We start from the raw sequence: 13,550 nt of genomic DNA, 5'->3' as shown, positions 1-13,550 counted from the left end.
TCTCTTGGAGCTAACCCTATCGATTGCTGGAGAAAACCAAGCCTTTGGGAAGAGGATGGTAGAGGTATTCTGGGCATCACTGAGGGCCAGTGAGACCAACCCTCAACTGGCCCCTCTAAATGTGCCCTCTAGAAACCCACATAAGCCAGCAGGACCATGTATATGCTTTGCCTATTCAGAAGCTACCCACATTCAAGTCTGGAAGGTCCCAGCTGGAGGGACAGGAAGTTCTAGGTCCAGAGATGGGAAGAGAGGAAGGAGAGAGCCAAGATGACCAGGCACCCCTGAGAGCGACACTGCCCTGTGCACCCAGTCACTGCCACACTTCCTCCTACTGTTGGGGCATCTGTCACAGTGTCTGACAAGGCCAGTGATGCTCCTGATAGTCCTGATCACTCTTCCTGATTGCTCATAGACTGTGTGGGCTACGACCAATTGGGCTGAGGCATCCATCCTGTGAGCCCCAGGGCATCCTCCTGTCTCACCCCTCCCTGGGATGACAAATATCTACCATCACACCTGGCTGTCCCCCCCCCACCCCCGTTTTAAAACATGGGTTCCTAGGACCAAACTCAGGTCTTTATACCCCCAGGGTAAGCATTTTCCTGACTGAGCTACCTCCTAGCCCTAGGCTACTCATTCTTGGCAGTGGACCTGCCCTCTGAATTCAGCAAGGCGTTTGATCCTGCCAACCCATGGCTTGTAAGGAACTGATGATATGAGAGGTAGCCCAAGGCTGGCAAGTAATCTACCTAGTAGCTGCTGCTTGCTGAACTCCACCTAGTAGTAGAGGCCGCATGTCCTGGTGGTGAAGGTCTCTTACGGAAGCCAGGACCGATTGTCCCCCAGCTGTGTGCATTCAATGCATGGTGAATGTTTGACAAAGAGCCTAGCACACAGCCTGTCCTCAAATGTCCTCTGTGGCTGCCGGTAGCAGGAATATTGTTAGAACTCCTGAGCCTCATAGATGCCCGATTCTCCACTCCCAGAGAGAAACCCTGTACTGGAGAGCTCAGGGTCTTAGTCAACTGATTCCAGTGAGAACCAGGCCAACAGGCTCACTTTAGAGCAGTGGTTCTCAACCTGTGGGTCATGACCCTGGGGGTGGGGTGTCACAAGTCAGATATCCTGCATATCATCAGATGTTTACATTATGATTTGTAAAGGTGGCAAAGCCGACAGTGATAAAGTAACAATGAAAATAATTTTAAGGTGGGGAGGTCGCTCCAACACAGGGAACCGTATTAAAGGGTTGAAGAGGCTTAGGAAGTGCTGCTCTAGGGTTCTGATTCCTGCAGCTTTCCTGAGCATGGCAGTTTGCTGGACTCTGGGAGTCGCCAGAGGCTGTTGCCAAAGGGCTGGGGGGGGGGCGGGGCAGGAACTCACCTGTCAGGGTCATCACTGAAGAAGTAGTTGACTTCCCCAAAAGTGCCCACGTCATTGTCTGTTGCCTGTGGTGGTAAAAGATGAGGTTGTCACTTCTGGACCAGAAGAGCCGGGTAACCAAGCTGTGTCACTTCTAAATGCTTCCTGTGGCCCAACCAAATTGCCCAGAGTCCATGCTGTTCAGCAAGGTGGTCAAGGGTCACAGAAGGCTGTCGAGGTACACTGGAGAACTCGGTGCTTCTAGAAGGCTTTTGTGGCTGGGGCTATCAGCCTCTGCTACACTTTGGACATGGCTGCAGTCCACAGTGCAGGCTAAAGCATGTCTGAGCCTCCCTCCCCTCCCCTTTCTTCTGTCTTGCATATTCAGAAGACTGTCCACATAGGGCACTGTTCTTGGCATGAACCCTGGCCCTTCCTAGGCTGAAGTTTTAGGTCTGGCTAGCTGTGGCTTGCCCCCACGTGCCAGTTGGGAAAGGCCTGGGCTGACCTTGGGGCTCACTTACATCTGCTTTATCCTCAGGCTTCTCTCTAAGATCATATGTGAATAGAGACTGCAGCTAAAAATACGTTTTTAATGCCTTTCTGCTCAATATTTTCTGAGGTTCTTTTTTAAGGCTCCCAGATTCTATGAAATCTATTAAATTCTACGTTCTTTATAATAAACCTGAATTTTCATGAGACGCTAATGCGTGTTCCGTATATCCAGTTCCGGAAGGCAGATAGATGAATAATATATTTCTATCCCAAATGAATGAAATGAAAAATATGTTTATACCCAGAGAATTAAGACCTTAGTTAACCAGAAAATGTGGCTATTCATAAAGATGCCATTTCTGAGGGCTCTGGGCTGCTCCCTTTCAAGGCATTGCTTCCTGCACCGGCTTCTACCCCACTGTTCCACATCGATGATCCTGGAGTCTGTGCGCAGACAGACCCCGGCCTACACCATGACCCCAGCCAGGTTCAGAGCTGGGTTAAGCTTTTCAGTGTAGGTGCTGAAGAGCCTGGGGGGGGGGCTCTTCTCCCGAACCATTTCTCATCACAATTGCCATTACCAGTATCTCCCCCCCCCCAACAAAGGTGCCATCCTCATAACAAACCCGAATGATAGATGGGGAAACTGAGGCACCACAAATAGTTTGCCCAAGGCTCACAGCTTGAAATAGAACACAGCTCACTTTGTGTCCCATGCCTGTGGCTTCCGAGTGACCCCCCTCTAACCCAAAAGGGTTGTTCCAGAAGAAAAGGAGCCTGGGTGGGTGTTCCAGGGGCCAGGCAACCATAGCTCCTTTGATGAGCCTTTGTTCTCCCCTTCCAGGGATGGAGGAGAAGGGAGGGTTGGGAAAATTCCTTCCTTTCATCTTTATGTCCCAAGGGCAAACCAGCGTCCAGGGCATCACCAGATACCAGCACTGCTTCTGTGTCTGAGGAAAAACTGGTACCATGTCATGGAGTTCTTGGATGGAGGCACAGATGGAGACCCCTGTGGAACTGACTGAACAGCATCCTCTGTTTGGGGAAAGAGCTGGTGGTATTACAGAGCGGAGCCTCTGCTTGCTGGGCTCTGGGTAGCATAGTGCCTGGCACACAGCAGGAACAGGTGCTTCTTGACTTCCCAGAAATGAATGGGCAACACCCAGCAAGAAAAGGAAGGTGGAGGAGGGTCAGACAGAAGGAAGGGTTGACGCTAATCACGCTTGTCAGTACCATTGAATCTGGAATCAAATGAAGGGCAGACTGCTAGGCATACATGTGAGGGGGTTCTCTTGAGCAGGTTATGTGAAGTGGGAAGACCCATGCTAGATGTGGGTGGCACCCCATGTAAAAGGAGGTGGAAGAAGGAAGCTGCCATTTTGCCTGTTTGCCTTCATTCTTGCTGGCAAGTTCCTCTACCGGAATACGGCTGGTATTTCTGCTGCTGCTGAAGGTGGTGGTCCTTCACTGAGGTCAGAAACCAACACCTTCAGGCTTCCAAGTAGATTGAATACAGGGTGTTTTCCATGAATCCTCTAGACTTTCAGTACTAGGTTGGGATTGCTGAGGTACCCGGCCTTGTACACTGAACACTTTGCTTCTCGGCTTCACCATGTACAGCTATAGATACCCAGACCTCATCCCGTAAACCAATCTAATGAATTGATCTTCAGTATATATTCATTCTATTGGTTCTGTTCCCCTGACTAATACAGAAGGATTTCACCCAGGGAGGTCAAAAGTGGCCCAGCAGCCACACACACATATGTCCTAGCTTTGGGAGAAGTTCCCCTGTAGGTCTGACAATGGCCTCCCTTCACTTTTGGGAACCCTACAGAACTGCATGTGGACTGTTTAGACAGGAAGAACTACTGAGCTCCCCTTAGCTAGCCCTTCACTCTGGAGTTTTGTCCTAGAATAGCTGAGGCCTAGGGGGTCCACTGGTGAACCCCCGGGACCAGCTGAGACCATCTTAATGTAGATGCTGACCTCTTCCCCAAGGACCACCCTCCCTTCCCTGGGTGGTCCAGACTCAGTGCAGCATTCAAAGAGCCTGGTTGGTCCCTAAGGCCCTCTCACTCCCTGCTCATGCCACCAAGGCTGATGAGGGAACATCTGTGAGCCCTTTGGTGTCACTATCTAATGACTGTGTGACATGTAGGCCCAGTGCCAAGGCGTAGGCTAGCTTTCGTTTCTCAGCTGCATGAAACCAAGATGTGGTCAAGAAGTCTGTGCCCCATCAGGTGGGGGAGGGGAGGGGCCACACCAGCCCCGCCCCCGAGCAGCCCCTCCAGTTCAGTTAGGCTGTACCACAGACAACGCATAGGACAGAGCAGGCTGTGCTGCTTTGTGCTAAGCTTAGGGACCTTCTCTGGCCTGTCTCACCTGCTCCTGCCCTCCTTGAATCCAGCCGTGGTTAACCCACAGCCCCTTTAACTTGGGTACCCTGAATGCAGGGTGGGGACAAGCTGACATGTCCCTGAAGCCTAGCTGGGGCCTGGAGTGAGATACTGTATCTGTCTATCACTACATCTGTGTTCATCTGCATGGTGTATATAATGTATAATATATATGTGTATAAATAGTATAATAATATAGTATTAATGTATAATAATATAATGTATAATAAAAGAGTCTCTGTGTGTAGGTCTGTATGTATATGTATGTATATGTATACATGTATATGTGTATGTATATATATATGTACGCATGTGTTTGTGTGTATTGTATATATGTGAACATGTATAGGGTTATGTGTACACATATGTATATACATATGTGTGTTTTTATATGTGTGTATATGAGTATGTTTGTATATATAAATATATATTATGTGTTTGTGAATGTGTTCATGCATATATGTGTGCCTGTGTGTATACATATATATGTGTGTTTATGCATGTGCATATGTGTGTATTTGTCAAGTATGTTCACATGCATGTCTGTCTGTATATATGTGTTTGAGTGTATATTTACATGTGTGTATATGTTTCTTGGAATATCTGCACACGTTTTGTGTGTAGAGACCAGAAGTCAATCTCAGAAATTCTTCCTCAGGAGCTGTCCACCTTGCTTGAGACAGGGTCTCTCACTCGGACCTGGGGCTTGTTCATCAGGTGTGGATGACTAGCCAGTGAGCCCCAGAGAATGATCCTCCTGTCTCTGTCACTGCCACCCAGCACTGAGATTACAAACAGGTACCACACCACCACACTCAACTTTTTATGGGGGTGTTGAGGATCAAATGCAGGTACCCCATGCTTGTGCACAACACTTTACTGCTGAGTCGTCCACCCAGCCCTAGAAGTCTTTTTAACTGTGACCACACCCCTACCAGGTGGGTATGTATAACCACCCATCTTCCATTATGGCTTCCATATGAAATGTCCCCACATTGAAGGCTTGGTCCCCATCTGGGATGCTATTTGGGGAGGTGTGACTTAGATGAAGGAAGTAGGTGAGTAGGTCAGTGGGGCGTGTCTTTGGAGTCCATTGCACCTGGCCCTTTTTTGTCATGTTCTTGTGTGCATCCTTCAAGTACTGAGGGGCAGCACTCCTCACACAGTCCTGTTACCATGATGTTCTGCTGAAGGGCATGAGACCAAAGGTTGGACCCTTTGAGACCATGAGAGGAAATAGATCCTCCCTCTCTTGTTCTGTCAGGCATTTTGGTCTCTACTATGGAGAAGTAACTTTACCAAGGAGGAAACAGAAGCTCCATGATGCTCAGTTACCTGTCTTCATGTCCCTGTGAGGGACACAGGACCCCCGTGTTACCCTCAGGGCTGGATATCCAGTACACCCATGTACTACTCTGTGCAGTGAGGCAGCTTCTGGTCTGGCTCCATCCTGCCCAGCTCTGTCTGCTCGAGCATCCAATAAGCTATCTCCTTCCCTCAGACTTTCTCACAGCAGCTAACCGATGTTCACTGCCACAACAGTGACACACAGACCAGGCTCCCTTGAGGAGGTGATCAAAGGCCTGTAGGTAGAGAATGGTAGAATTCCTCTCTCGACACAAGCACCCTTTCCCTGCCAGTCTAGAAATGAGTGCATGGGTGTCCTGCAGGACACTCCTGAGGCCTGTGGGTCAGGCTTCAGGAATGGAGGGGGGATGGCACAGTTGGCCACACACCTGTCTCAGCCTGTACCTGACTACCCAGGCAACCCTGAACTCCAGGTGAACACTTGAACTATCCTCTGATGGTGGAGAACTTCTGGTACTTGTGTAGAGGTCACCACCCCACCTTGTACTGGGTTGACACAGGATATCCACATACTAGCACATTTTACTAGTGAATCCAGCAGCCTCTGCAGGGACTAGAGAGATGGCTCAGGATTTAAGGGCACTAGCAAGTGCTTCATGAAGCATGCTGCTGGGTAATCAGTATGGTGACTCACTACCTGCTGCCATATGGACAGAGCAGACATCTAAGATGCTAGCTAACCCTTTGGCAAAATGTATGGGTTCACTCCAACAACCAATCCTTTGAGTTCCGTGCATCACACAGGCTCTTCTGGAGGACCAGCACCATGTCAGGAAACTCACAGGTGACCTATGACCCCAGTTCCAGGGGGTACGATGTTCTCTTCTAGCCTCTGTAGGCACCTGCACACACACCACAACACGCACACACACAATACAGAAATAAAAATATTTTTTAAAGTTATTATTGCTCTCTGCTAAAAAAGCAAAACAACAACACCCTTCAGCGGCTCCTTGTTACTTGATAAACTAATCCAGGCCAAGATCCTGATGTCAAGGCCACATCCCAGCTGACCCTCATTCCTGTAGCCCCTATCTTCCCTGATGTACCTCCAAACTCTCCACATTGTACATTACTCCATCTCTTCATTCAAAACTCCGATCTACCCATCAGGACCCACACATAATACCTCCCGCCCCTTATAGAGAGAGCTCCCTGAACACTCCCCAGTCTTGGCCAGGAGTCCTTGGTCACATTTCTCTTGGAACACATGGCATAATCTGGGTTCCTGAAAATCATTCATGGGCCCCCACTTCCCTCCTGGTAAAGAAGAAGTTCAGATTCAACTTGTTGCTGCCTGTGACCAGGAGCAGATGCTGCTGTGGCCAGTGAGGAACCATGCAGATTAATCAGGGGCAACCTGAGGTTCATGAAGCACCTCAAACTCTGCTTACTTCTGTGGTGGTTTGAATATGCTTGGCCCATAGGGAGTGGTGCTGTCAGGAGGTGTGGCCTTGTTGGAGGACATGTCACTGTGGGGTGGGCTCTGAATCTCTGCCCAGTGGGGATGAGTCAGTCTTCTGTTTGCCTCTGGAACAAGATGTAGAACTCTCAGCTCCTCCAGTGTCATGCCTGCCTGGAGGCTGCCATGCTCCTTAATGCTAATGGATTGAACCTCTGAACCTGTGAGTCAGCCCCAATTCAATGTTGTCCTTACAAGAGTTGCCTTGGTCATGGTGCCTTGTCACAGCAATGAAAACCCTAAGTAAGACAACGTCTAAAGACCAACCCAGTGACAGCATGGAGGTTGAATGACTCTTCGTGGGGTACTGCAGGCAGGGCGCAGTGGAAATGAAGGGTGAAGGATGGCTGGCCTACCTGGAGGCTTCTGACAACACCCGCCCTCCTCCCCTTGCTACTCAGTAAATTCTCTACAGTGTTTCCAGTTTGCTGGATGCTGTGCCAGGAACCAAAGTGTCCAGTCGTCTTTGACAGATAACTTATGATCAGAACAGAGAGATAGGTGGCGAGAAAGAAATAACTAGATAGTGGAACACAGGCAGTGGCCTGAGCCACAAGGAGACACAGCGAAGAATGGGCTCTAGGTGGGGGATTGGCTTGGAGAGGCCGATTTGAACAGCAGGAGGTCTGCAGTAAGGCACCTGGTGTCTGCAGGACAGCTACTGGGCTGTCCACAGCAGGACACCCAGGCCTGGGGACTCAGGACACATTAGTTTCCCTCACCAGGCCTTCCACAGACTAGAGGGAATCACCTCTCTCCATGGCCAACTCATGTCCCCTTGCCCATGGTCAGCATCTTGTCTCTGTGATCAGCACCTGCTCTGTGTTTAGCATCCATCTCTGTGGTCACCTCCTGTCCCCATGGTCAATGATCAGCACCCACCCATGTGTTCAGCTCCTGTCCCATGGTCAGTTTCTAACCGTGTGGTCAGCTTCTGCCCCACATGCCTTTCCTACGGGGATAGTCATGCCAGGCTGGGGTGCTAGAGCACCCAGCTTCTGAAGCACCTGTCTCCTCAACCCTGCCCTTCACTGCTTTTCAAGCAGAGCTCATTGACTGCAGCCATGGTACTGATTGCCATGGTGGTCAATGCCAGCACATGTGCAACTTTCAGCTGTGGACAGAAAGGGGAGAAAATAAATACACATTGGGGAGAAAAGGTTAAGACAAAATGAGTGAGGGGTCTGGAGAGAGAGTGGGGGATGTGGTCCCCAGATTGGTCAGAAACTCCGGTCTCTGCTCAACGCCTCAATGGGAGGAGCGGTGGGGGGGCCTGTCTTTCTGTCTTTCCTTTTTCCTTTGAACATTTCTCTACAGGCCACAGATTTTCCTATGCTTTCATTCTATCTTCCCAATAGCTCTGTGGGACCCCCATTCTACAGATAAAGGACAGACCTGGGGCTCTTTGAGGTCAATTAGCTTGGCCAAGGTCACACAGCCGCAGCACTGGGATATGGAACAGGCGGCTCTAGTCTGAGCTGTTAAGCATGTACCTTCCTGATCCTCTCAGCTCTGTGTGTGGGTATCTTAGACCCAACCTGAAGGGAAGGGGTATTGTTTGGTCTATCCTGACATCTCTGCTGAGGGTTGGGGCATCCATCCTGGTGAAAGCAGGTGCCCTCTAACCTACAAAACCCTCAGTATGCAAGTCCCCCTGTGCCAGTGGGTCCAGGACTCCCAGCAAGCCTAGCACCCTAGAAGTATTCCCAGGAACTCCCCTTGCCAGCAGAGATCAGGTCTTCATATGTGCTTCCTGAAAGTGCCCTCGGCCCCAGCTAGTGTTCTCAAAGAGTTTCTAACTCTCTTCCACTCTATACAAGTGTCTTAGCCCAGATTACCTTCTCCACCAGCACCCTCTACACACACACACACAGGCCACAGCTGTCTCTGCACCTCCCTGTAGGCCCTTGACTTGGCCTTGCTAATGTTCATCTGCTGTTGCTGAGCCTTAAGCCCCTCAACCCCCTTTTGTAGCCTAAAAACTGTCCCTTACGATACCTCCTCCTGCTCTGTATCTAAGTCTTTATACTTAAACCCCTTCTCTCTGGGTCTCAGACAGACCCTCTTGCTGGTATCAGGAAGTATACCCTTGTGTATACTCCTAGCATCTCTCTCTTTTCTTTTTCTCCCTGGCTCAGGCAGGCAGAGAGCTCCCAGGTTACTAACCCTGACTCAGGTAGATCATACACACACTCCTTTGTCTCAAATGCTCCCATCAGCTCCTGTGGTCCCCTCCCAGCCACCTGGACATTTCTCTCAGCATGCCGGTAGGCGCACGCGCAGTCAGTCCTCATCCAACACCTGCACTCTAGTCACACATGCACATAAGACTCCCTGCACGTGCATACAGGGGCTTTGGCTCTGAAGCACGGCAGGCCCAGCTGCTAGGCTACCTTGCAGGCAGCGCTGGGTCCCAGTAACCTAGCAGGTGTTGAGTACACGGTTCTGCTCCCATGCACGGATCCGCAGAGAAGGGCACCGGGCACAATTTGTTCAGGAAACAATAGCAATGTTTGACATGTCATAAGGATTGATGGGGCAGAAATTTACATGCCAGAATGCATTTTTAAACAGCTCCAGCGAGCCCCGGTGCTGCACTGTAATACTTTACACATTCATCATCACCCAGGCCCCTGGAGCAGCTCCTCAAAGCAAGTGAGAATGCTGGGATCTGCTGAGAAACTTTCCCCTTCACCCACACGTAGGATGTGGGACTAGAGAGGCTGGTATGGGTGGCTCTGCTGGTGGGACAGAGCACGGAGCTTTCTATGTGCTTTCCCCCTCTCCCACAAAGGATGTGTGTAGGTTATAGCCGGCTCTCCATGCTTCTGTGGCAATGCATAGCACATTGGGAAATTTCTTCTTCAACTCAGATAGAGTGTGGTTGAGGGTGGGGCCAGAGTAGCCCTGTGGTGGACAGAGCTCAGTGTGGGAGGATGCTGTTGCTATGAGCAATATGGTCTCCCGGGGGTGGCCATGTCCACGGAAGAAGTGGTGACACTGGGAAAGTGTTGGGTGGTCCAGAGAGCGGTGGAGCCAGGGCGTGACCGCAGGTTAAGGGGGAAGATGACAGACGGGCTGTGGGCAAAGAGGAAAGAGACATACATACTTAAGGCAGTCTCTGGTGCCTCCTCTGGGCTTCCTGAGCCTGTAGGAGGTCTGGAGCAAGGGAAGTTACTGAGGAGGCTGGAGCTGCAAGCTCAGAATCCCCTGGATGGAGAGCACCAACCAAATAGAACCAAATAGAAAAACCGGAAAGGGTATGCCGGGGTGCTGGGAGCTTCAGAGAAGGGAAAAGGGGGGCTTCACTTCCTGTGCCCAGAGGGGACCTGGGATAGTCAACTACTGCTCCATCACCCTTGCCCACAGTCGACTTTATGATCACGCAAAGAACGTTACGGGGCTTCGGCACCTCTCTCATGGAGTCTTCCTAGAGTGGCTATCAGTGGTGCAGTGGAGAGGGGAGAGGGAGAAGGATGGAGGCATCATGGGAAGATAGGAAAAGGGAGGAGAGAAGGAGAATCCCTAGCCCTCAGCATACTGTCATGTCCACCCTGTGCCTCAGTTTCCTTTTCTATGAAATGGGACAATAATTCACCTGAGCCTTAGTTTTCTTATTTATGAAATGGGGACAATAATCCACCCTGAGCCTCAGTTTCCTTATCTACGAAATGGGGACAATAGCGTTGCCATCTCATAAGGCTGTGGCAGGTTGATGAAGGCAACTCATGGAAAGTGTTTTCTGCTGTGTCTGGCACACAAGGACAACTTTCCAATGGAGCTGGCATTGGTGGATTTTGTTTTTGTTGCGATTACAGCTATGCACAGCCAGGTATGAGCTCTGCCAAGCCTCGTCCCTCTCCTCCCTCTCCCACCCCCGCACTCTCTGTCCCTCTGTGTGTATGAGCATCCTCAGCCCAGCCTTCCTGATTCCTGGGCTGCACAGCAGAAGCTGGGCTAAGGTGAGGGAGACATGGTGCCCACCCTGCTGGATCATCAGGATACCAGTCCCACCGGCAGGAAGGGTGGCTAGCGGGGGTTGGGGAGATGCTGGCCTGTCACGTCTCTCGCAGATGCGGCCCTGTTCCTGGGTGCCAGAGTCACTTGCTTTATTTCCCTTTATTTTAAAATCTGGAAATAAAAATTGATGGGGAGCAAATCCAGCTCTGAGCTTAAAGGAGTTGTTGTGGGGAAGCAATTATGCCATGTCAAAGGCTGTCAAGGGGGACAGGAGCAGAATATGCCAACTGCCTGGCGGTCCCCAGGGACTCTCGTTCAGTGGTAGTGGGAGGGGTCTCCAAGGAAGAGGGATAGCCAAGAATGTGGTCTTGGCACCGTGTGCGACATTGTGACATTGTCTCTGACAACTGACATCAACCTTTATGAGAAGCAGAGAGGTGAGGGGTCCGAGGTGAAAACCTTTGCTGGTGGCAGCCTGCTGAAGGCCACCAGAAAATCCTTCCCCTCCTGCTCAGTCCTTAGTGGTCCAGCACTGTTGTAAGAGGTGTGGATGTGCTGACATTTTGACTCTAACCCTAACATGGTCCCTACTTTATGGATGAGACGAGCAGGGCTCAGAGAGCTTAGGCAGGGTGTCGAAGTCCAAACAGCACTGTCGAGATTCTCTGATGGGGCAGACAAAAGGCTTGTATAAAGAACTTCATCTTCGTGTGTGCGTGTGTGTGTGCGTGTGTGCGTGCGTGTGTGTGTGTGTGTGTGTGTGTGTGTGCGCGCATGTGCGTGTGTGTGTGTTTAAGAAAGGAAATAGGTTTGTCAGGTACATTATAAGAAGTAGCAATCGGGGCCTGGAAAGATGGCTCAGTGGTTAAGAGCACTGACTGCTCTTCTGGAGGTCCTGAGTTCAATTCCCAGCAACCACATGGTGGCTCACAAACATCTGTAATGGGATCTGATGTCCTCTTCTGGTGTGTCTGAAGACAGCTACAGTGTACTTATGTATAATAAATAAATAAATCTTAAAAAAAAAAATGGAGGTAGCAGTCTGGGAAGTAACAAAGAGACTCCGCTGCCTTATCTGCTTTTTTGTGTTGGGTGCATGCATGTGGATGGAGGGTGACCTTGAGTGCTGTTACTCGGGAGCATTACCTGCCTTTTTGTGTGGGTGCAAGGGATTCCATCTGAGGCCCTTACATCTGCAAGGCAAGCACATGACATTTCCCAAACCCACCTCCTTCCTAAGACAGCCTTGGTGATTACAGCTTTAACGCCATACATGGCTGCTTGTTTATGTGTCAACACACTCAAGTCTGTTAGCCATTTTCTCATTATCACGTCTGTCTTCCAGGTGAGTCTCTAAGGCCCGGGGAGACGAACTGACTTGTTGAAGTCAGTAAACTGCAGTGTCAGAGTCTGAATTTGAACTCCGGTCTGCAAGAGATCCTGTCTCGAACTGGCCATGTGATTCAGAGAGTCACTCCCTTGTCTTTTGCCCCCAGTTCTCCTCACAGTATCAGGAAGGGGGTTTTTCTAGCCCCATCTGGAATGTCTATGGTTCCGACCTTGCTGGACTGGGAAGTCAGCCTTCCCAGTCAAGGTTCAACATGAGCCTGCAGGGTCACCAACCACACGGGACAAGCAAGGGAGCTGGGGAGTGCCTCGGGCAGCCTGTTCTCTTCACTATGCATCTACTACCAGTGGTGACACAGTCCCCACACAGGTGAGAGAACAGACCCGCTGCGGCTGGAGGTTAGGAGTCTGAGGCATGGCAAGGAAGGAGTGGTCCCTGGGAGCACTCCAAGTGGGTCATGGGAGCACTGCTGAAGAGGCCAGGGTCCTGGGATAGCTGGTGCAAGGCAGGTTGGGTGAAATGGATGGTGAGGGGGCTTAGGACCCAGGGAGAAGATATGAAAAGCTACTGGGTCACATGGCCTGTTCCTATGTCCCCAGCATAACCTCTTATCCAATTGTCCCTTTTGTTGTCTGTAAGTCACATTTGAGGGAGATGGAATTTGCCAAACAATCGCCCCTCCAGACATGTCCACAGACTCACCCCAAGGGTATGTGGCCTTGGAAAAAAGGCTTTGGCAGATGTAACTAAGCTAAGGATGAGGTCAGTGTGGGTTATCTGGCTGGGCTTTAAGTCCAGTGACAACTGTCTTGGCGGGAGCAAGAAGTACCTACGTGGAGAGAAGCAAAGGTTGGAACTGCCTGGCTATAGAGGCTAGAAGAGTCTCTTCCCAGGAACCCTCGGGAAGGCTTGCGCTGTTAGGCCTATGACAGGCGCTAAGGAGGAAGGCCAGATACTTCCTGAGACCTTCCCACTGCAGACCACAAGTGAGGTTGCAATCATTCAGCAGTGGAGTTGGGCTGCAGAGCCACCCAGGTGGAGTCAGTGGCCAGACAGGTCCCCTCAGGGACCCAACACCAGATATGAACTCCCTGAGACAAGAAGACCCAATTCCCACTGTGACTCAGGACCTCTCAATGAGCCTCCATGTCCC

General features: G+C 50.6%; 1 protein-coding gene across 2 annotated transcripts in view; it reads right to left on the bottom strand.

The window, feature by feature from the left end:
* Positions 1-13,550, bottom strand: part of CDH23 (cadherin related 23) — a gene marked incomplete at its 5' end in the record, with an annotated part of 329,115 nt that overhangs the window by 129,786 nt on the left and 185,779 nt on the right. For both annotated transcript variants that reach the window (XM_080938106.1, XM_080938107.1), the window contains one exon: positions 1,387-1,451. In XM_080938106.1, the coding sequence (XP_080794232.1) occupies positions 1,387-1,451 (65 nt within the window). The remainder of the gene's footprint in view (positions 1-1,386; positions 1,452-13,550) is intronic.

This window comes from Micromys minutus (genome assembly GCF_963924665.1).
Source record: "Micromys minutus genome assembly, chromosome: 25".
Lineage (NCBI taxonomy): Eukaryota > Metazoa > Chordata > Mammalia > Rodentia > Muridae > Micromys > Micromys minutus.
The sequence above is the reverse complement of the archived record's forward strand: the minus strand, read 5'-3'. Positions and strand labels throughout refer to the sequence as shown.